This window comes from Aquarana catesbeiana, linkage group LG06 (assembly GCF_042186555.1).
Source record: "Aquarana catesbeiana isolate 2022-GZ linkage group LG06, ASM4218655v1, whole genome shotgun sequence".
NCBI classification, from domain to species: Eukaryota; Metazoa; Chordata; class Amphibia; order Anura; family Ranidae; genus Aquarana; species Aquarana catesbeiana.
In genome coordinates, this window is record NC_133329.1 from 101598974 (window position 1) to 101622313 (window position 23340).

The following is a 23340-nucleotide window of genomic DNA, read 5'->3' on the forward strand; positions in this document are numbered from 1 at the left end:
GGTATGCCCTGGTGAGTTGAGTCTGAGTTGCTAGGTCTGACATTTAAGGCTAAGTTCACACTTGAGTGTTGTCTTCTTTGACCATTTTAAAAATTGAATTTTTATTTTTGTGCATTTTCAGGCGCAAACATTTTTGCGTAGGCCAACGTGAAACAGGTTACTGGAAACTGGCTGTTAAGTACGAAAACATGCAAAAACCACACGCTACGTACGTTTTTCAGGTACTCCCATTGAAGTCTATAGGGCCAAAAATGTATGTACCTGCCCTTAGAACAGCCTGTACTTCCTGGGCGTGACAGCACATCACTAGGGCTCCATAGAATAGACTGGAAATCTTATTGTTGAGCGATGTTGCGCTTCTGGAAACATCTACAAATGGCTCAGGTGTGAACAGGGGCTTAAGCCCCAATCCAAGTAGGAGACAAAAAAATACCCTTGCCCAGGTACACAACCCCCTTCAATATGCAGTCAAAATATAGAATTAAACCTTGAGATACATACAGAGTGCTCGGCCTACCTGCTTAATACTTTAGCCTTCATCCAAGTATTACTGTACTAGAACAATGCACTTCATTCATCCCTTTATTCCTGGTGATCCTGGAACACAGCTGCTGGTGATCCTGGAACACACTTACTGCTGCCGATCCTGAAATACCCTATTGCTGCTGAACCTGAAACACCCTATTGCTGTCCGCTACATAAAGAAAGCCTGTCATAAAATGCCAGTACTAAGAAGCTTCTGACAGCCACCAATCAGATTCAGACCTGTCTTAGATGGCGCAATCCAATTGGTGATTCAGGAATCAAAGAAAGGAAGTTACATGCCACACGGGAAATAGACTGCTACTGCTTTGCGTGGACCAGTGTGTGCTTGTGAGCGCTGCAAATTACAGAGAGCTCAAACAATGGTCAACTGAGTGTACTTCCTGATTTTAACAGAGCTGCATTTGTTGAATAACTTAACATCTTTAACTTGCTGCCTGGAATTGCCCTTAATAGAGCAATAATTATGTGAGCTTCAGCTCATAACCAACAATTGGTTTCACTGTACTCATTTCAGATCCTTAATAGCAAGTGCCCGAGGCATAGACCAGGTGTGGCACTCATCCAATCAAAGCTAAATTGACAGATTTGGCCTGAGATCCTTGCCAATTATAGACCTGAATAAAAATAGATATGATAACAATTCCTCCAATAATTACCTCAAATGCTGCCAAGTCATCAAAATCCACAGAGCAGGCCGGCTCTCCCTCGGATGGGTATCCCATATCATACAGCTGCATATCCAGGTCTACGAAAAGAAAACATGAAATTAGACTAAAGCAGTCAGCAGGGTAATTTAAAGGCTCAGTTTACTTTTGTAATAAAATGTATCATACAGTCAGGGGGCCCCAGTAGTCAGCTTCTGAAATTGGTGCTTAGTTTAAATGCCATACCTGTAAGTCAATAGAGGCTTCCCCACAGCCTGGCCGAAAAACTCCCTTTGTAAGAGATCAGTTTTTCGGCCAGCCTGTGGGGAAGAAAATTCTAATCATTGGCACATAATCTTGACTACATAAATCCACCTGAATGGATTTGAATTGGTAGTAACTGTATGGGTGTACTTTTTCCACGTTTCCTTTACATCAGTCTCTCAACCTTTTTAAGCCAAAGGAGCCCTAGGAATAGTTTTCAGATCTGAACTCTTCCAAAAACCAATTCCTTGGTGGTTAGTGGAAAAAATGCCCCTTACGTTGAGGGATAGAACGCTACCTTTACATGCTGCTAAAAAAAGATCCTGCACCTGGCTCTGCCAAGTGGCATGGATTTCCATACTATGTAGGCACCATCATACTGAGTGTCATACAGCCACAGCTCAAGAAACACCCAACAACTTCTAGAGCATAAGGCCCGCGGGCCGAATCCAGCCCACCAGGCCTGGTCATGTGGCCCTCGCACCCAGTTTTGCAGCTTAAAAGTGGTGGAACTCCATTCCACCACCTGTGGCTCTGACCTTCTGCTCCCCGCTGCCACCTGTAAACACAGCGCACCCCTAAACCCTGTACACGGCGCAGCCCTGAAGCCTGCACTCTGTACACGGCGCAGCCCTGAAGCCTGCACTCTGTACACGGCGCAGCTTTGAAGCCTGCACTCTGTACACGGCGCAGCTCTGAAGCCTGCACTCTGTACACGGCGCAGCCCTGAAGCCTGCACTCTGTATGTAACACATTCCTGAACTCCGCACTTTGTATGTAGTGTAATCCTGAACTCTGCACTCTGTGCATAATTCACTCCTGAACCCTGCACTCTGTACGTAGCACACCCCAGATACAACTGGCACTTTGAGGGCAACCATATTGCTTATGCAGCCCATGAGGAAATTGAGTTTGAGACCCCTGCTCAAGAGGAACCCTAGGGATCAACAGAACCTTGGTTGAGAATGTCTGGTTTAGATTATAAGAACGCAGCATGCCAATTTTATTTGGCAGTTGTTCAAGTATATCACTATTATCTGTAGGCACTGATGACTATTTGCCTATTCAAATATGTTGAAAAAGTTAATTTCCATGGGGTGTACTTATCTTCTCACATGACTGAATATTATGGAGAAAAGAACCAGCAGAGCTGGAACACACAAAGGTCGATTGGAAAACAAAAATTCCCAGGTAGATAGAACAGAGTTGGGGATTTTTTTTGGGTTGAATGATCTTTATAAACAGCATAACGGCGTAAAATTGAAAAGCAACGGCTGGAATCTACCAGGAAGCAGTTAATGAAATACAAAACCAGTCATTCAAATTGTAAGGGAAAGAAAAGGAACAAGAAATTAAGAAGTGATATTTCTTGTTCTCAGTTCTGCATGCTCTCTCATAATTCATAAGATTAGAAGTTTAGTGTCTGGTCTTCACGTCACCCATGAACACGGTGAAAGGAGAGAAGGGGTATTAGGCAACATGTATTCCTATATCATACCTATTAATTGACAGTATTGCGAGACTGGAAGCTCCTCAACAGTTGAGGGGATACCAATTTATTTTCTAAAGGAAAATTCCAAAACCTACCACGTGGTTGTCAAACAATTCAAACCACCATGACTATCACATTATTAGGCAAATGAAGCTGTAGAGGGTAGAGAATAACGAGGGCAGTTGTGTCACACAATGGACAGCGGTGGCCTCCCAGGCAAGGCGGTATGCACACGACGGAACTGAGATGTGTCCCGAACAGGGGTCTTACTTGTTTTTTTCTACACTGAAGTCTCTTAGAGTCTACCCCAAAAATTCTATCATTTTTTTTCTTCCAAATATTTATTGGAATGCTATTTTGACAGTTCTCACAACATACTCAAGTGTAGTATATCCACTTGAAAACCAGGCCTTTTTTTTTTATGTAAAAATGCTAATGCTAGAAAAAGTTACTTAGAACCCAAATATTATATATATATATATATATATATATATATATATATATATATATATATATATATATATATATATATATATATATATATATTTTTTTTTTTTTTTTTTTTTTTAATTAGCAGAGACCATCTAAAGTGGTGGTTGTTGCAATTGTTTTTATGTCACACAGTATTTGTGCAGCATCTTTTAATGCAATTTTTTGGAACAAATACACTTTGATGAATTTTAATGCAAAAAAAAAACACAATATATAACCCAATTTTTTTATAAATATATAAAAGAGGATGTTAGGCCGAGCAAAGAGATACCAAACATGTCACACTTTAAAATTGGCATGGTGACAAATTACAGTACTTAATCTCCATGGGCGACGCTTACATTTTTTTTTTTTACAGGGTACCAGTTTAGAGCTACAAAGGAGGTCTAAGCGCTAGAATAATTGCACCGTTTACATAAGCGTGCGCTACCTATGTATGCGGGGGAACAGGAGCACTTTAAACATTTTTTTGTTTTATTATTTATTTTTACACTATTTCTTTATTTTTATTTTGTAAAAATCCCTTGTTACCGAAAAACTAGTTCCCAACAGTCCCTGCCTCAGTTTCTCCCTTTGTGTCCCATCTGAGGGGCATATATGGTGACTGTAGGCAGTATGCCATGGTCTACTAGATGAAATCTGGGCATTCATGTAGAAGAGGGAGTATGATAGTGAGGGACGAAATATGTAGAGCAATGGGAAATGAGAGAGAGGTAGGTACTTGACAGGGGTTTCTGAAAATGTTGGTAACTTTAAAGGAAGGTAGGGGTACATAGTTATCAGTAGATTTAAGGCACAGATGAGTGGTCATGGGGGGTGGCAGGTCAAAGGGAAGGCTGGGGTGGGTGGTGGTGTCCCCTGTGTCCTCAATATATACATCTGTAGGAATCTGTACATGGGTTGAAGAACGAATATTGCTTATTATTGTTAAGTGGTTACCAAGTGCTGAATAATGGGTATATTGACTCTTGCCATGCTCTGCCTTGCAATAAGTCAACTTTGAACAGTTGAAAAGGAGGGGACATTGTTTGTTGGTATGTGGAAGTGTACTTAGAGACACCATGTGATTCTTTCATTTTTTCCTTTTCTTCATTTCATGTTAATTTCTTTTCATGGAAATGCTTTACTCTTTTGAAATCAGAATTCAATAATGGCATATAACTGTGTACAGAATTATTTAATGCACACATTTACTAAATATCCAAATTGGCATATTTAGTATTGCAAACATAGGCATATGTAGGGAATGTCTCTAATTTACTGCAGAGTTCTCCAATCACAACAGCCATGAAGAAATGGGACAATTGGTCCTGCACTGAGCGTGAATTGAAACTTAGATAAGAGAGACACCAATGGGGCAATATGAGAGATCACCTTGATGCTATAGGGCCCAAAGCTGCAGGTCCTGCACTGTGTGAAACGCAATGGTTGGGGCTCCCCTTTAGTGTAGCCCAACCTGCCTACTCCTTAGGTTTTAGAGAGATTTTTCCATGCAACTTTCCAGGTCTATACAGTAGCAAGCCTAGAAAGGGGTGACTGCAATACATGGGCCACAGAAGACAAGCTTAACTTAATCGCTTAGGATAGCTACCTGTAGGTTAATATCTGTGTTAGGTCTTGTGTCAACAGGCTTTGGTGCTTGTGTTAATGGCATCAGTTTGAGATGCTTCTGGGATCATTCAGAAATCATTGACAGGTGACCTGCATTTGACTTGAAGTTGACGACCTTCTGATTGAAGTGGACCTCTGTCCAACCTGCATTTGACCGACAGTTGACCTTCTGACCTGCAGTTAAAGTTCTGACCTGAAGATGACCATCTTCTGCCTTGAAGTTGACCACTTTATGACCTGCATTTAAAGCCCTGACCTGCATTTGACCTCTTCCCGACTTGAAGTTGACCTTCTTCTGACCGGCATTTGAAGTCCTAACCTGAAACTGACTTCTGGCTAACCTGCATTTGACTTGTTCAGTCTGATTTTGCATTCCCATAAACTTGTATGAGAATGTGAAACGCTTTTGATGCAAACAAACGCCGTCACACCGGCCCTTATAGTCATTCTCGAGCACAGCCAACAAACAAGGACTAATATGTCATCCTAATAATAAATCTGAAAATTGAGAAGGAAAACGGTTAGGTTCTAAAGAACTGCAGGCAGCTGCTGTTCTACTTTATAAGTTAAATGAGAAAAATAATTTTTATGTTTTGCTTTTTTTTTTTCCTCGAATCCAGCGATCAGTCTGTAGTAGTCTATCATTATAATTCAACAAAAGTGCAAAATATTGCAAAGTCATGCCGGTACACTTTGCAAGCACTAACTCCCAGCACGAAGTGGCTCCCCCTGCTGTGTGTACCAGATGTATTTAGCGGGCCTCACTGTGTAACAGTAAAACCCGCCAGCCTTAAGACCACAGCTAGTGACAGGTTAAGCTGTGTAGAAAATACATGTCCTTAAACATGGCCTGTTTATTAATTCAGATTTGAATAAAGATCGCAAAATTCAACAAATGTTGATGACTGCAAAGCCGATTCTTGTTTTCAGTTGCTAACAGATGTTTTGCTGCAGCTTATGTCTTCTATCTATGCTCCATTGAATCGCTAGAAGCCGAATCAAGGTCTCCAGCATTCAACATTTGCAGATGTTTCGGATGTACATCTCCTGCTGATCTCTGTAGTTCCATCCTTCACTCCTACATCAATATAGTTCCCACTAGTGAAGTAGAGGTAAGGGCTTGTTCCCACCAGCTCTTTTGGGCAATGCTGTCCAACGCAGTGCCAGTGCACTGAAAGGTTAATTTGGCTTAGGTCCTATCATTTCAGTTCACACCAATGGGCCGCTACCCAACAAACACGAACACAACACACAGTATAAGGTGCGCCAATTCGTGCCAGTGAGCCCTAAACGTAAGGAAGCACAGCATGTAGCGAGAAACAAAGGTATCTAACACTTCTGGATCAAAAACTCAAAAAGCAATGAAGCCAGAGGGTATGACAACCAAAGAGTTAGCATTTCTCTTCAGAGATCAGCAATGGTAGCCTATGTATTTCTCTACAGCCGTGGCCAAAAGTTTTTAGAATGACGCAAATATTCATTTTCACAAAGTCTGCTGCTTCAGTGTTTTTAGATCTTTTGTCAGATGGTACTTAGACATGTGCACTACCGAAAAATGTGTTTATTTTAGTTTCATTCACTTTTTTTTTTTTCGTTTATCAGATCATTTGTTTAGATGCGGAAATCGTTATGTCGACGAATGCGTTACATTCCATTCGTTTAGATGTAGCAGTCGTTATGTCGAATAAACTAACACTAACAGTTACTTTAGCCAAAGAAATTCCAATAGCTATAATTTAATAGTTTAAAATAATAATAGTAAACTATAATAATAGGGAATAATGTAATCATGGAAATAGAGGTGTATATTACAGGCCTATAATACACCGCTCAGCGCCATAGAAAACAACCACTATTCAGAAGTAGCCAGCATAGGTAATGACATAGCAAAAGTACAGAAAACCTCCCAAAAACACCCAAATGGTTTGTGAAAACAAGGGTGTGGAGACTGAGCTGCCGTTTAAAACAATAAAATACACACAATAGTATAAAAAACGTATGGACAGTAAATGTGATGGCCATATACTAAAAACAGCGCTAGTGTTGAGCAAATGTAAACATATAAATAATGTGTGGCCAACTTCACACAGAAAAGTCCTTAGGAACAGTGAAGCAAAAACAGTGGTTCAGAGAGTGTTCAAAGTAGATCCTATAGGGTCCTTTCACACTGGGGCAGGGGCTTTACTGTCGGTATGCGTCCGCTAGCGGGGCGGTTTTACCCCCCCTGCTAGCGGCCAAGAAAGGGTTAAAACCACCGAAAAGCACCTCTGCAGAGGCGCTTTGCCGGCGGTATAGCCGCGCCGTCCCATTGATTTCAATGGGCAGGAGCGGTATACACTCCGCTCCTTCACCGCTCCGAAGATGCTGCTGGCAGGACTTTTTTTACCGTCCTGCCAGCGCATCGCTCCAGTGTGAAAGCAGCGGCACTTACGGGTCGGTTTGCAGGCGCTATTATTAGCGCCTGCAAACCGCCCCAGTGTGAAAGGACCCATAGAGTGTCACAGCGTGCACCTTCCACCGATCAATCCAATTCCACCATGTGTGAACACACTCCCCTCAGGGGGTTAAACTCACCAGAGCTAAAATATAAAAAAGCCTCCAAGGGAAGAAAATCTCTGAGCCAAACTGATATCAACACTTTTCCAGGAGATAAGTAGATGGTAGGGCTCCAAGAAGGATCATAAACAAAAGAAAAGCGCACATAGCGTAATCCCGTTTATTATTAATAAAAACCCATCACATCACATATCCCCCATCAATATACGTACTAGACAAAAGCAATCATAGAGCATAAAGAGTGAAAGCACTGTGCACTGCACCGTAGGGACGTCCGGTAGTTCCGTCTAGGAAATCAAGGAGCGATGGAACCAGTTTAAGGTCTGGGGTGTCTCCTGGCCAAGGGCCCAAAATTTCCATGTTTTGTTCCCCAACCACTTCGTTATCACTTATGGGAAGGGACTCCATCAGGAAAAGGCATTGTTCATCACCAAACTGTTCTTGGATGGTTGAGAGAAGTTCCTCTCGGGGGATGTTTTTGTACCATTCTTTATTCATGGCTGTGTTCTTAGACAAAATTATGAGTGAACCCACTCCCTTGGCTGAGAAGCAATCTCACACATGAATGGTCTCAGGATGCTTTACTGTACTCACCTTTTCTTCTCCAGACAAGGTTTGTGTTCTGGATGCCCCAAACAATCGGAAAGGGGATTCATCAGAGAAAATGACTTTACCCCAGTCCTCAGCAGTCCAATCTCTGTACCTTTTGCAGAATATCAGTCTGTCCCTGATGTTTTTCCTGGAAATAAGTGGCTTTTTTGCTGCACTTTTTGACACCAGGCCCTCCTCCAAAAGTCTTCGCCTCATTGTGCATGCAGATGCAATCACACCTGTCTGCTGCCACTCCTGAGCAAGCTCTGCACTGGTGGTGCCCTGATCCCGCAGCTGAATCAACTGTAGAAGGTCTTGGTGCTTGCTGGACTTGCTTGGGCACCCCGAAGCCTTCTTCACAAATGGAGTGGAAATGTTACTTTGCAATTAATTGCAATTCATCTGATCACTCTTCATAACATTCTGCAGTATATGCAAATTACCATCATAAAAACTGAGGCAGCAAACTGCCCCGAACCACCTTTTATAGGTATCTTCAACTTAGACATTTGATACAAACTCAATTTGGCACCCATGAGACTGGGTTGACTTTTCTGATTGCCCACTGATAGGGGTGCTGCGATCTCAGGGCCCTAGGGGACTTATATCAACTTTATATCTCCATTTGTTGTCTGCTAAGACTAGCGGGGCTCCTCTGGTGGTGGCAACAACTTATCCCTGATTTATCTGATGAGGACTGGGAGGAAGCATGCTCAACCCATTTATCTGTATCCCCAGCTGTTAACAATAAACTGATCCACTTTTATATGTTACATCAATCATATCTGACCTCAGTTCAATTGCACGCAATGCATTGTCTACCTACCTCTACCTGCACTAGGTGTACCTGTCCGCGAGTGGACTTCACACGTTATGTGGCTTTGTCAGTCATAGCAAGGAATTGGCATCAGGTGACGGAGACATTGACTGCAGCTTTGTCAATTCCTGTTCCATGTACCCCACTGGTGTGTTTGCTAGGGGTCCTGGATGAGGAGTTGTGGCCGAGACATACTAGGACTATGTTAATGGAAACATTATTTTTGGCTCAAAAAGCTGTGGCACTTAAGTGGATTCAGCCCACCTATCAGGAAGTTCCCAGTAGAAAACACAGGGCTGGCCGCCCTGGCGCGCACCGATGCACATGCGCGGCACTCGGCGCCAAACGGCCTATTTAAACAGGGTATGCACACAGGATCAGTGCGGTCTGATCTGCAGCTCCCTGTGACCCCTGCTCCTGTTTACCTGCTTCTGTGTTTGATCTCCTGAATAACCCGACTTGATCTTTGGACTTCCCCTGCTTCCTGTCTGCACCTGACCTCGGCTCACCTCTGACCTTGAACCTGCCTGCTCCTTGGATACCACGCTGCCCGTCAGTTGTTGACCCGGCCTGTGACCTGACCTGTTTGCCTAAAGCTCCTGCTCCAGCATCTCCTGTCTGTGCTTTAACCAGTCCACCTGCTTCCACTTGAATCCAGTACCCTCTGAACGGTGTACTGATTACTAGATCCGACATCTGGGTGTGTGTGAGGATATCGGGTGCTCCAGCCTCCAGTCTGTCTGCTGTTCGGATCTTCCTTCCAGCTGGTGGTCATCTCTACAGCATCTGGGACCCTGGGGCTGCCCGTCCAACAACTGACCCGCCAGGCACTCGTACCATTCTGCACACCTGTGCCTCCTGTCTGCTCTACCAGGGGCCGCGAGTCAGATACGTAAGGGAGGCCTTCCTCTGCACTACCAGGCTCATCAGTCAGGTACGTGAGAACTTGACACCACCCCTCCATCTATACGTATTTTGCTTTGGTTAGTAAATTGGGTATTACCTCATGCAAAACGTATTTTTGAACACAGAGGTTGCCCAGCTAAGTATAACAAGGTGTGGGATGCTTGGTGTTCTTACGCTCTTACTGCAACCAACGCTTGAGAATACCACTAGGGGTATTAAGAACTGTAGCAGTTAATAATTCTGTGATTTTATGTTATTAAACATATGTATGGGGATTGGTTTGAAGGGGAATGCTGTATAATTGTAATAACGCACAACCTTTGTGCACTGTAAATGTACCGCATTGTTCTCTATGCTCATGTTGAGCGCTTTGATTAATGTCATTGTCTTATACCTTTTTCAATAAAAAGAGTTTTAAAAAAAAAAAAAAAAAAACTGAGGTAGCAGACAGTGAAAATTAACATTTGTTTCATTCTCAAAACCTTTGGCCATGGCTGTATTTACAGGTTTAACTCAAATTGGATCAGAACTGAAGTGAAGACTTGTTTTTATAAAGGGAACATGTAGACATTTTAACTGTGTCCATGAAGTACCTCCCCAAAAAAGTACTAGTTTTCTTGAACTCCTCCAAAAAAAACTAGGCACTCCTGTTCCCTCAGTCTCACAGTTGTATACAGTATCTGCAGTGTGAGATCATCTAGGGTCGCGGTCTCCAAACTGTGGTCTTTTGCTTGCCTTTATCCAGCCCTTGGGGGACATTTCTTTCTACTAATACAAGACACTATTCCTCCCACTGACACCAATTATAAAGCAATATTTCCGCTGACACCAACAATGAGGCACTATTTCTGCCATAGACAACCATGGGGCTCTATTCCTATCACTGACACCAAAGATGGGGCAGTATTTCTCCCAATGACACCAAAGATGGGGCAGTATTTCTCCCAATGACACCAATGATGGGGCAGTATTTCTCCCACTGACACCAATGATGGGGCAGTATTTCTCCCACTGACACCAATGATGGGGCAGTATTCCCCCTCCTAATATACTAAAGATGCAGTATTTACTCTATTGATACCGGGACAATTTCTACTCCCAATGACCCCAAGTCCAGCCCCCCTAAAACCTGAAGGACAGTAAACTAGCCCTTTGCATAAAGAGTCAGGAGATCCCTGAACTAGGGCACCACTGCATCTGACTGCCAACATGCAAATTTGACGACAACATACAGGTTCTGCTCCCCCTCCCTATTAGAAACAGGGGCTTCCAAAATAAACCCCCAACCCCAATTTTATTCAAAAGCTGAACTTTTAGCCGAGACATCGGTGCACTGTAGAGGTCTTCTTTAGTGTATTTTTAGTGGATGTAGAACATCGAGATCCACCTCTCATTTCCAAAACGGCTGCCAGGAACAATATTTTATGATTAGACAGTCTCCAGGCTTTCCAGGCCTGGGTTTTTAGGAAAGTTTAAGTCACCAGCACGTGTAAGGCGCTGCCAGGTAAAAGGATAATTTAGCATACGAAGAAAAACTGGAAAGAGGGAGGAGCTGCAACATCAGTACTGAGTTATAGATATCTTACAAAATGAAACATCTCAACCTTGTACAGAAACGTTACACATAAGCCCGTAGAACACTGATCCTACCTGTACTATTGTCATTTCCACCTACAATGTATCTTTTCAGATGCAAATCTGGTATTAAAGGATTCCCGGTTAACCTCATGTATTTACAGGGACACACATCAACACGTAAAAATATATGGTTTTGAACATGGAAATTTTTGTATACATTTGTGAAGGGAACTTGTTTCAGTAGCTAATTCCAGAGGAGGCCCTGCCAAAAGGGCTCAAGAGCCAATCAGGCAAAACTGGCCAAACAACATCAATTATGTTCCATCCCTTAGGCCTCATGCACACAACGTTTTTTGGATGTTTTTACAGCTACTGTTTTTGGCTTCAGACGTTTTTTTCTACAGTCAATAAACTCTCTAGCATGTTATTCTATGTGTCCATGCACACATAGGCTGTTATCAGCTGTTTTTGGCTGGGGCGTTTTTTGGCTGTAAAAAAAAAAAACCCAAAACTATTGGGTTCTGAGAGGCGTTTTTCAGCTGTAAAAACGCTCTAACGTCAAAAACTGCCTAAGAACGCCGATAAACGCTCAAAAACGCGGCTCACCAGCATTTAACATTTTTGATCCATTGAAAAAAAAAAACCCTAAAAAACGCTATTGCAAAAACTCATTGCAAAGCTACTGGCGTTTTTTATAACGTTAACATAACGTCCAGTGTGCATGAGGCCTAAAAGGCTAAGTTTACTGTTAGGGAAGATGACCGATACACTGTACTAACAGCCCTGGAGCCGGAAAGCATCATAATGCTCACAATGGCGAGTAGTCATAGGCCAGGTCAGTTACTTGACCTCAACTTGACAAATGAGAATCTCTTCTGAGACTACATCCCTGAAGAAAGAAGAGATTCTTATTGGTCAGTGCGGTCATATGAATGCGCTGGCCAAATGACAGCTCGAACTGCGAGCATGATGCTTACAGGCCCTAGGGATGCTAGTGCACTGTACAGATGGTCTTCTCTAAATGTAAATTTACCCTTTAAAAAGGAGAAATAGACCCAAAGCTCATTTGACTGTACTTCTCCTATGGATCACAAGAGTGCAGTACATTCTGCACTCCTATGACCCGTTTTGCAGCCAACAGCGGGCTAAAGTCCGCTAACGTCACTCAGCCGATCTAGGCTCGGGAAAGATCCTGACCATATGGTTAGAATCCACCCAGATGCCTGGACCACCACCTGGCTCAGTCTCAGCCAACCCCTCCCACCCCCTCCACAGCTCAGCGCTCCAGTCTGGAGGGGAGAGTAGAGAACCCGTTACTGACAGTAAGAGCGGAGGGAGAGAACTGAGCGTTCAGGGGTGTTTGATTGCTCAGTTCTCCAGGTAGAGAGAGCAAGTGCCAGCTGCAGCTCAGATCCATGCTGCAGCCATCTAGGCGAGTATGACTTTTTTTATTCTGTTGTGTTTCCATACGTCTCTTTTAAGCAGAAACCACCTGACCAAATGACCAGGACTAGCTTCCAGCAGGAGCCTGAAAGTGGTTGTACACCTTGTACAACCACTTTTACACAAGTAAGCCTATGTCAAGGCTTACCTGTAGGTGCTTGAAATATCTCCTAAACCTCCACAGTTTAGGAGATATTTACTAAAAAGCCGAGCGCCGATCACTACGGCGCATGCGCCCTTAAGAAAGGGCACAACATGCCATTTCTAATAGGGGTCATGCCGTCACTGGCGGCTCCCGCGCGCATGCGCAGGAGTGACATCATGCGACTCCAGCCAGTCACAGAGCCGGAGTTTGTAGCCCCGGAAGGAAGAGGGGCAAAGATGGATGCTCCCTGCCAGTGGGACAACGGAGACATCGCAGGCTTTGGTTTCAGGTAAGTGACACATAATAGGCTACTATGTAATGCATAGTAGCCCATTAAGCTTTACCTTTGCAGAGAAAAAAAGAGGAAGTAACACCCAATAGTGTTTACATTCTCTTGAAGCACCACTTTCTTCAAGAAAGGATGTATTCAAAAAGAGAAAACCAAAGTGAAAATAATAACTAACGTTCCAAACCAAAAGAAGGAGACCCACTGGTAGTTTCTATCTTCTGAAAATGGTGTAAACCATCTGCTGGATTTTCAGTTTTGAGTCCTGGTTTTTTTCTTATGATTGGATTTATATGGCACCACTGTTTAGCCGTGCACCACCACGTATTGAGGGAAATTTGTGCTGTATGGTATGGTATGATAAACTTCTAAGATCACTTTAAACGTTGCATTAATGTTAAGATTTAATAAAGTAGAAGAAGATTAAAGGATCATAAGCCTACATTCACATGGCCGCATGGATGCAGATAGTTTATGTCACCTCTGGATGCAGCAAAACCCTGTGCTATGCCACATACAAACTAGCTAATTAGCTGTGGCCAGATTGTGTGCAGCCTCTGCAGAAACATTGACCCTGGAAGCACACTGGCTGTCAGATGCTCTATTCACACATAACCATCAGATGACCGGTTAGATGCAAACAGCGGCAGCACAAGCCAATGATTTGTACAAGGTACAAATCTGACTGCCACTGCTGTTCCCACACAGTTGGGGCAGATTTACTAAAACTGGAGAGTGAAAAATCTGGTGCAGCTGTTCATGGTAGCCAATCAGCTTCATACTTCAGCTTGTTCAGTTAAAGCGGAGTTCAGCCAAATTTTTTTTTTTTTTTTTAAAGTCAGCAGCTACAAATACTGCAGCTGCTGACTTTTAAATTATGGACACTTTCCTGTCCGGGATGCCCGCGATGTTGGGCACCCGAAACCGTTCTGTCCCTTGGCTCTCGGATGGAAGCACCGTCATCTTCAGTAAGGGAATCAGGAAGTGAAGCCTTGCGGCTTCACAGCCTGGTTCCCTACTGCGCACGCGGGAGTCGGCATGCGCCATTCCACAGGTCCCTGCTGTCTTTTGGGACCTGTGTGTCTCCCAGAAGACAGCGGGGGGGAGAGGGGGGGGGGCCGAAAAGGTGCCAGATATAGCATAGATATCTGCGGATATTGCGGCTATCTATGCCTGGAAGTGGGAGCAAATACCTGGATTATACAGGTATCTGCTCCCCCCTGAAAGGTGCCAAATGTGACACCGGGGGGGGGGGATTCCGAAAAGCGGAAGTTCTATTTTTAGGTGGAATTCGCTTTTAAGTGTTGACAAAAAAAACCTGAAAGCCGACTGACTACCATGTACAGCTGCACACTTTTTGCACACTTCAGTTTAAGTAGATAAACCCCAGTGAGTGCTGGCAATGTTTAGAACTGCCGTAAAGAATCTAGAGTTTCTTCCTTGTGGCTATTTGAGTTTAGTTTGAATGTCAGCCAACAGGAAGCTGCCACATCATGGCTGATACCATCACAAGCCTCGTGGAATCGGACAGCCCTGAAGTTGCTAACTACGCAATAGTGCCAGGAGAGGTTACCACCCATGAAAGTATATAGCCCAAGAAAGAGAAATGCTCGGACTCACCTTCATTTTGGATTTCGGAGATACCCCGATAAAAGTCACGGAAATTTATAACCCCCAGACCAGCTGGATCCAGGTACCCTGTGAGGTATTTAACCTGTGAGAGAAAAAGAAAAAGATATTGGTGATTGGAGGCCATACAACTGCAGACGACTCACACTCTTGGCTTCACTCTTAAGGCTTATGACAGGTTTACTTTAAAGCTGAACTCCAGAAGACATGTTTGTTTCAACCTCATAGGTAGTTTGAGCGTACCAAGTTTTTATTGGTTGCTTCTAGTTTTTGCTTTTTATGTTTGTTGTTTTTTTATGTTCCAGCTTGGGTATGCCCAATAGGCTCTATTTTGTACCTCATACTTAAAATATTGCAATAAAAACAATTTTCAAAAAAAAAAAAAAAAGCTGAACTCCAGGCAAACTGCTAAACACACAGCTGACATTCATATACAGAACAGATTTATATTCCAAAGGATTTGTCACTTTGTCCAGCCATTTCTGAGATATACACAGCCCTGCCAAACAGTAGAACAAGGTTGGTGACCCGACATTTTTGTGCTGCAGTTAAAGACTTTTCCAGGGCAATAATTTCAACAGAAATCTTTACATAACAAATTGGGTGCAGGTTATTTAACCACTTCAGCCCCGGAAGAATTTACCCCCTTCCTGACCTGAGCACTTTTTGCAATACGGCACTGCGTCGCTTTAACCGACAACTGCGCGACGTTGCACCCAAACAAAATTGATGTCCTTTTCTTTCCCACAAATAGAGCTTTCTTTTGGTGGTATTTGATCACCTCTATGGTTTTTATTTTTTGCGCTATAAACAAAAAAGGAGCGTCAATTTTCAAAAAAAAAGCAATTATTATTTTTTTTTTGCTATAATAAATATCCCCAAAAAAATATATAAAAACCTAAATTCTTTCTCAGTTTAGGCCGATATGTATTCTTCTACATATTTTTGGTAAAAAAATAAATAATATTTTTATAATAATTTTTTTTTTCTTTTTATTAGTAATGGCGGCGATCTGCGATTTTTAATCGTGACTGCGACATTGCGTCGGACACATCGGACACTTTTTTTTTTTAATGTGCGGTTCCTCAGTGGCAGGTTCTCATACATCGGACACTTTTGACACGATTTTGGGACCAGTGACATTTATACAGCGATCAGTGCTATAAAAATGTACTGATTACTGTGTAAATGACACTGGCAGGGAAGGGGTTCACACTAGGGGGCGATCAAGGGGTTAACTGTGTCCTAGGGAGTGATTCTAACTGTGGGGGGGATGGGCTACCACTGACATGACAGCGATCACTGCTCCCGATGACAGGGAGCAGTAGCTCCCTGTCATGTTGCTAGGTAGAACACCGAAATGCCTTGTTTACATCTCCCCATTCTGCTGCTCAGTGTCACGACCGCGGGCCACCGGCGGACATCGAGTCCACGGAACCCGCGGGCATGCTCACGGAGTACACGCGCGCCCACTAAGTCGCGTCTTAAAGTGGACATACAGGTACGCCCATCTGCCCAGCCTTTGTGCCGACGTACATCGTTGTGCGCTGGTTGGCAAGCAGTTAACTGTAAAAGCATCTTTGTGTAGACATCCAAAAGCCCCGAGGCTTTTGCTGAGCTCCACCATGTTTAAAGTCAGTAGCCCCAGCAGACAGAGCTAGCAAAAAATGCACGTGTATACAGTGGTGCGCTGGAGCACCTGCATTTACACAAGTATGGCCACATCCCTCCATTCCTTGTATGATTGGCTGTATGCGCCACCTGCGACTCCCCGGGCATGTGAAAGTGCCAGGAATGTTATGCTTGAGCTTCTAAATAGGGATGCACCAATACCAGTTTTTGAAGACTGAGTGCCGATACGTTTTCTCAAGTACTCGCCGATACCTATTTTTAGTGTCATGTGATAGTTTTTTAGGGCTCGTTCACACCACAGATGCATGAAAACTGATGGGAAAGCCACACAGATTTCACTTACAGATACATTTGTTTTCATGTGCGTTTCAGTCAGTTTTTACAGCCTGTTCACATATGTGTGGGCCTGCCGCAGTGCGATTTGAAAAAGAGTCCTGTGCGATTTCATTCCGGTTCAGGTGATTTCTAATCTCATACACTATAATTTGCACTGGAATCGCACCTGAGCGGCTGAACGACATCACACCGCGAATCCAGCCCGCACATGTGAACCGAGTATGACTGTTTCGGCTTCAGTATCGGAGCATTTACACGACTACAAGTACTCGTGCAAATGCTTAGGATCGCCACTGATACCGGTATCGGTGCAACGCTACTTCTAAACGTGTACATGAGGCCTTATGTTGGCCATACACTATACGAAAAATCGCCCAAACCCATTTTCGAAAAACGAACATTCGGTGAGCGCAAACGATAGTGCCATCATGTAATGACCGATAAATCGTTCAGTGGACATAAATGAATGCATTTTTTGTTTGTTTTTTTTACATATACCTAGTGCAGACAGTTCGGATGGGAAACACATTAACCTTTCAATTTATCGTTCGTTCGGCCGAAAATTTCCAAACTTTTCCTTTGTTATTATCGGCTCAAAAACATCCCAAAGATTATCGATTTCGTGCCCATTAACTTGCCGAAAAACTAACGAACTGTCCAAATGACCGAATTTCGGCTGATTTTTTCATATAGTGTACGGCCAGCATTACACAGAACAGAAGAAGATTCTGAAGCATGGTGGATTTTGTTCAGAGTTCTAAACTATGCTGTTCTGAGATAGATGTCCTCAAGCGCTTGTGTCAATGTATGTATAATATATTTATGAATTTTATATATATATATATATATATATTTTCATATATATATATATATATATATATATATATATATATATATATATATATATATATATATATATATATATTTTCATTCACACATACCGTATATACACACACACGGAAAAGTTATAATACCTTTAACCCTTTGCCACCGTGAGGAGGATCTGAATATCATGAGGCAGAGATGGCCGCTGGCTTTTTGAACATGTGACCTCTGACGGGCCGTCATATGATCAAAAGCTGCTAATAGTAGACAGTGATAGGCAGCTGTCTGTGACAGCTTAGTCATTGTGCTAGAAGCACACTCTGCACAGAAAAGCTGCTCCTCATAGATGCATATGTGCGGTGGCTAGGCATTAAGGGTTGTAAAGGTTCACGTTTTGCATTAAGGTGAAAAAACATCTGACAATACCTGCCCCCCCAGGCAGCCCCCCCCCCCCCCCCCGTTTTACTGACCTGAGCCCGTTCACCTGCTGCGCTCGCCCCCGATTTCCATTTCGCCGCTCAGCCTGGCCGTTGACTGGCTAGAGTGGATGGATTGAAAGCAGCGCAGTCATTGGCTCGCGCTGCTGTCAATCACATCCAATGATGCGGCGCGCCGGGGGGGCGGGGCCAAGTGATGCAGTCAGCGGCTTTAGCCTCCGGCTGTATCACGGGAGCTCGCCCGCAAGAACTAAACGCCATGCGAGGGAGCTTGCATGAAGGTGTTTAGTTCTTGCGGGGAGGAGCTGAGACAGCCGCCAAGGGACCCCAGAAGACGAGGATCGGGGCCACTCTGTGCAAAACGAGCTGCACAGTGGAGGCAAGTATAATGTGTTTGTTATTTTAAAAAAAAATACCTTTACAACCCCTTTAAGGCCCACCCACCACAAATATGCATACAGCTGGTGGAATTAGGGTAATTGCTATCATAATAATACAATGATATTATAATATGATGTTATAATTATTGTCCCTTATGTCGAAAAGTCAATACTTTCATCATATTATTATGATAGCAACTAAAGGTATCATAAATTACCATTCCATAGCAATTAAAGGTATAAAATTATATATATATTAGACACACACATCCATCTATCTATATTTATCTATCTATATAAACCTACTTTAGAGGTTGATTTGTTTGTTTACTTGATCGTACTTGCATGATATATTTTGAATTGTCTCCAATCTGGTTTTACCGGTTCTGGCTGCAGTTTATGAATTTCTTCCAGATCATATTTTATTATGTTATGTAATGCAATCTTTCATGCCTGTTCCAACTATTTCCCTGTTTGTTTCCTTGTTTCTACTGTAGCCCTGATGAAGAGGGAGTGTTGGTGGCCCCAAAATGCACTGGCAGTTTTAGGTTTTCTTGAGCAAACACCAATATTAAAAGATTTGGACTCTTGGACCTTTGGTCTGGCGCTCACATTCGAAATTTTACATACTAGTACTGCCAGCACCTCCCTGTCCCGATGCAACAGCTCCCCTCGTTTTCTTTTTTATCATGCTGTTATAGGGGGAGAAAGTGACGTGAAATCTCCCCTAACTGGGTAATGGACAGCAATAATTATCCCAATCAACCAAAAAAATAAATAAAATAAAAAATGGCTAAAGTTGGGCATTAAATTAGAAACATATTAGACAGGTCCTCTTTGTTGCCTAGTAGATCTGAGTACTAATTGATTGAATTGCTATACTGTTATGTTGTACACATGGTATACTGTCATTACTTATAAACAGCTCTATGGACCCTTTATCCAATGATCTCTATACTCTGGGAAAATACTAACTGAACAAGTCCATTATCTCTGACTCTTGACCAACCTGCCGAGCAAGACTCTCAAGTCCTTCCTTGCAGCTTTCTCTCCCACCTCTCCATCCCAGGAAAATAAACACTCTTGTCAGACCCCATCACCAGCCCCTCTACCAGTCCTGCTTTCCTTTGCTCTTGCCAATTTCTTCCACCTCGCTGCTGCGCTGATTTAACCCCGAGCTGTCTGCAGATCGCAGGAAGCCTGTCGCAGCAGGCCTGCACAGATGTAACCATGATGTAACTTCTGACACTCCATGTAACGAGCCGGCACAGGCTCTCACCTTCCCACACACACCGCCTGGAAGATCTGACATCACTCACAAGAACTTGAGATCACCATTTAAAGGGAACCTGTCACAATGCTAAATAACCTTGTATTTAGGCTTTGACAGAGGTAGTCATATCCCAACACCTATTCACAGGGACGTATTTATAGCTGATATTTGTTTGCACATTTAAGAGCATCTCCAACGTTATTTTTAAAAGGTCAAAGCAACTCCATTTCCTTTCCTCTTCGATACATGGACATTTTCTCGGCAAAAATACATTCTGCAATTCATTTCATCCTTTTTTTACATGTGATAAGCATTGATTACTTTTTAATTACTTTGTAACTATTAGGGATGCACCGATACTTCTTTTTTAGTACTCGCCGATACCGATTACCGATACCTACCGCAACTGTTTATTTTCACTTCAGCTGTCAGCAATGGTACAAAGCATTGAAAAGTTATTTACAAATTAAATAATAAATAGATTTTTTTTTAAATGTTGTGCTTTTTCCATGTGAAATGTGTAAATAAATGTTATATATATATATATATATATATATATATATATATATATATATATATATATATACACACATGTGTGTGTGTAAAAATATTCACTAAAAAAGCAAACAAAAAGAAGTTTTAATTGTTTATCGTTTATAAAATAGACGTGAAAAAAAAAAAGCAGGAAAATAATTAAATTGAGGAGAATAGGCTTAAGGCTAATTAGAGTCAATTAAGGGTGTATATGGGGTTAAACAGAGGAACATTTGTTCATCTACAGATGAAGAAAAGAAAGATTCAAAAAGAAACAATGGGGTTATTTACTAAAGGTAAATCCACTTTGCACTGCAAGTGCACTTGGAAGTGCAGTCGTTGTAGATCGGAGGGGGACATGCAAGGAGAATAAAAAACAGCATAGCTTGCACATGATTGGATGATAAAATCACCAGAGCTTCCATTCATTTCAGATCTACCCCTTAGATTTAAAGCGACTGCACTTCAAAGTGCACTTGCAGTGCAAAGTGGATTTGCCTTTCGTAAATAACCCCCACTGTGTCTTTTTATTTTAGTGTTTCAGCAGCTGAGCAATGTTGTTAATAAACATTGCTTTTTTTTTTTTTTTTTTTTTTTTTGACAGCTCCAATTACCAGATTTCTTAAACACTTCAGCTGTCAACAGGGGAGACCCACTGACAGCTCATAGAACCGAGTATCGGTTTCAGGTATCTGTGCATTTGCACGAGTACCGATACTTGTGCAAATACTCAGTATCGGCACCGATACCGATACTTGTATCGGTACAACCCTAGTAACTATCTATAGGCAAGTTTTTTTGGGTTTTTTTGTGCGTTTTAGTAAGGGTAGGGAGCGGTTGTATTTTGTTGTGTCTTACTGTTGGGGAGATCTCCCTTTACTTCCTGTACCGGGGTTATAAAAAGAAGTGAGGAAATCCATCCAAAGTAAGGAAAAAATCCCTATTAAAGAGGTGCCCCCATTGAAAGATTTCCCCTTACTTCCTACTCTAGAGAAAAACTATGGTAATCCCATCATCTGTTCCAGTGATAATGGTCACCATGGCCAATAGAGAGGGTGAACCTTTCCAGACAGCAGTAAAAACCTGACAGATGTGATGACTATTTCCTGCTCCCCCCAAAACCTAAAAAAATGTTGGCAAGGGATACACATCCAGCAGTCTGACACTGGGCACAATCTATTGGTATCCAGGGTTGGACATCTGTCACTAACCGAAGTTGAGAACTGAATGAAGTGATACCTGCGTATAAATTATTACAGTAGCGAAGAGCCAAAGCGTCTGCCAGCCTGTCATTTAGTTGTACAGGCCGAGCACCCTCCACTGATCAGAACACCTGGGAACCCCAGCCATAAGTATCCACAGTCTACCTACTGCAGGCATTTGCAGGAGGGCACTTTTGCCCATGTGAATGAAGCCTAATCATCCTAAATGGTATGCGACCATAGCACAAAGTGTTGCTGCATGGCAATGCATAAGTAAGCCGAATCTGAACACTGGACCCTAGCGGGACTCATTCACCTATTTGAATGAAGCCTTGAAGAGGGCCTTCACCCTAGAATGAAAAAAATAAAAGTCAGCAGTTACAAATACTGTAGCTGCTGACTTTTAATCAAAGGACACTTACCTGTCCAAGGATCCAGTATAACCCTCACCCAGACGGGTTCTTCGCAGGTCTTCAGCACTAGCATGTTTAGTGTGGGAAGTCGGCTGCGATTGCTTGCGTCTTTAGCTTTGTGAATGGTCCCGCAGCCTTCTGGGATCAGTGACATGTTCCAGAAAGTTGTGGGCAACCTTCGGAAGTGGGAGCATATACCTATCAAAACATGTACCCGTTGGCCTCCCCCCCAAAAAAATGTACCACATGGGGATGGGGGGGTGGCTTGGATGGGTTATGTTCTGCTTTAATGTGGGGTTTCTAGGCTTGCCATAATTTACAATTAGAAATAGTGGTGAATGAACTGACATAGTTTCAGCTATAGATAAAACAGTACTTTACCGAACATAACAGAAGGTCCTTACTTCTGTACAGACCTGGGGCTTGGGTTAAAAAAGGCAGGAGCCTGCGTACTGCACCCACAATGCACTGATTGTGGTTGCAATGCTATGCCAGCTTGAATGCAAAAATATAATGAAGCACATGTTAGATATTTTATTAATGTTGGTGCATTTATTATGATTTTTCCAAGGGGTGGACTATGCCTTAAATTCATCCCATCACTCAAGAGATGTTGACATTTAACAATTTTACATTGAGCTGAACATGCTCCATGTACTGTACAATCTAAAACTTGCTAGCAGGCATCGCAGAAGCAAAAAAGATTGCTAGGTGCTAAGCTTTTATTGCAGTAGGGACCATGTATGTCTCCCCTGTAATAAAAGCCTAGCAGCTAGCAATCCTTTTTGCTGTTTACAATGGTCAGCAAGGACAGCTCTGGTTTCATTTCAATTCAGATCATTACATTTTATAAAGCAGAGAACATACCTGAACTTCACTCTATGATTAGGATCCCAGCTGTATAAGAATTTAATATAAAACAGCCCTGTATATAACATAAATGTAAACTTTAGAGCTAGGTTTTTTGGCAGATGATCAACTAAACAGGGTTTGAAAAACAGTTGTTATTGGTCCCAATGAAATAAGCACCATGAGCCCTCCGACATTCACCAAAGACAACATTTTCGGGCTCTCAACCTGGGAAGATGGCAGCATGTTCGGCCTGGCACTGGTTCCCAAGTGGTGCAGCCCCCCATGTTGGCCTACCACACGCATGGGGGGAGGGGGGGGTTGTCTATGAGTGGTTTCTAAACAAACGTTTTTTCTCTATCCCTAAATTCTGTGTCATGGTGGAGGTTTGCCAGTATCTTTTGTTTCATGTGTACAAATTATTGATGGTTGGACCACGTCAAGTTAAAAAAAAAAAAA

At 42.6% G+C, this 23340-nt stretch overlaps 1 protein-coding gene across 2 annotated transcripts in view; it reads right to left on the bottom strand.

Annotated features, from left to right (window-relative positions):
• Positions 1–23340, bottom strand: part of RAB11FIP3 (RAB11 family interacting protein 3) — a 133701-nt gene that overhangs the window by 60424 nt on the left and 49937 nt on the right. For both annotated transcript variants that reach the window (XM_073636553.1, XM_073636552.1), the window contains exons 2-3: positions 14992–15085; positions 1203–1291 (exon numbers count right to left, since the gene is read on the bottom strand). In XM_073636553.1, the coding sequence (XP_073492654.1) occupies positions 1203–1291; positions 14992–15085 (183 nt within the window). The remainder of the gene's footprint in view (positions 1–1202; positions 1292–14991; positions 15086–23340) is intronic.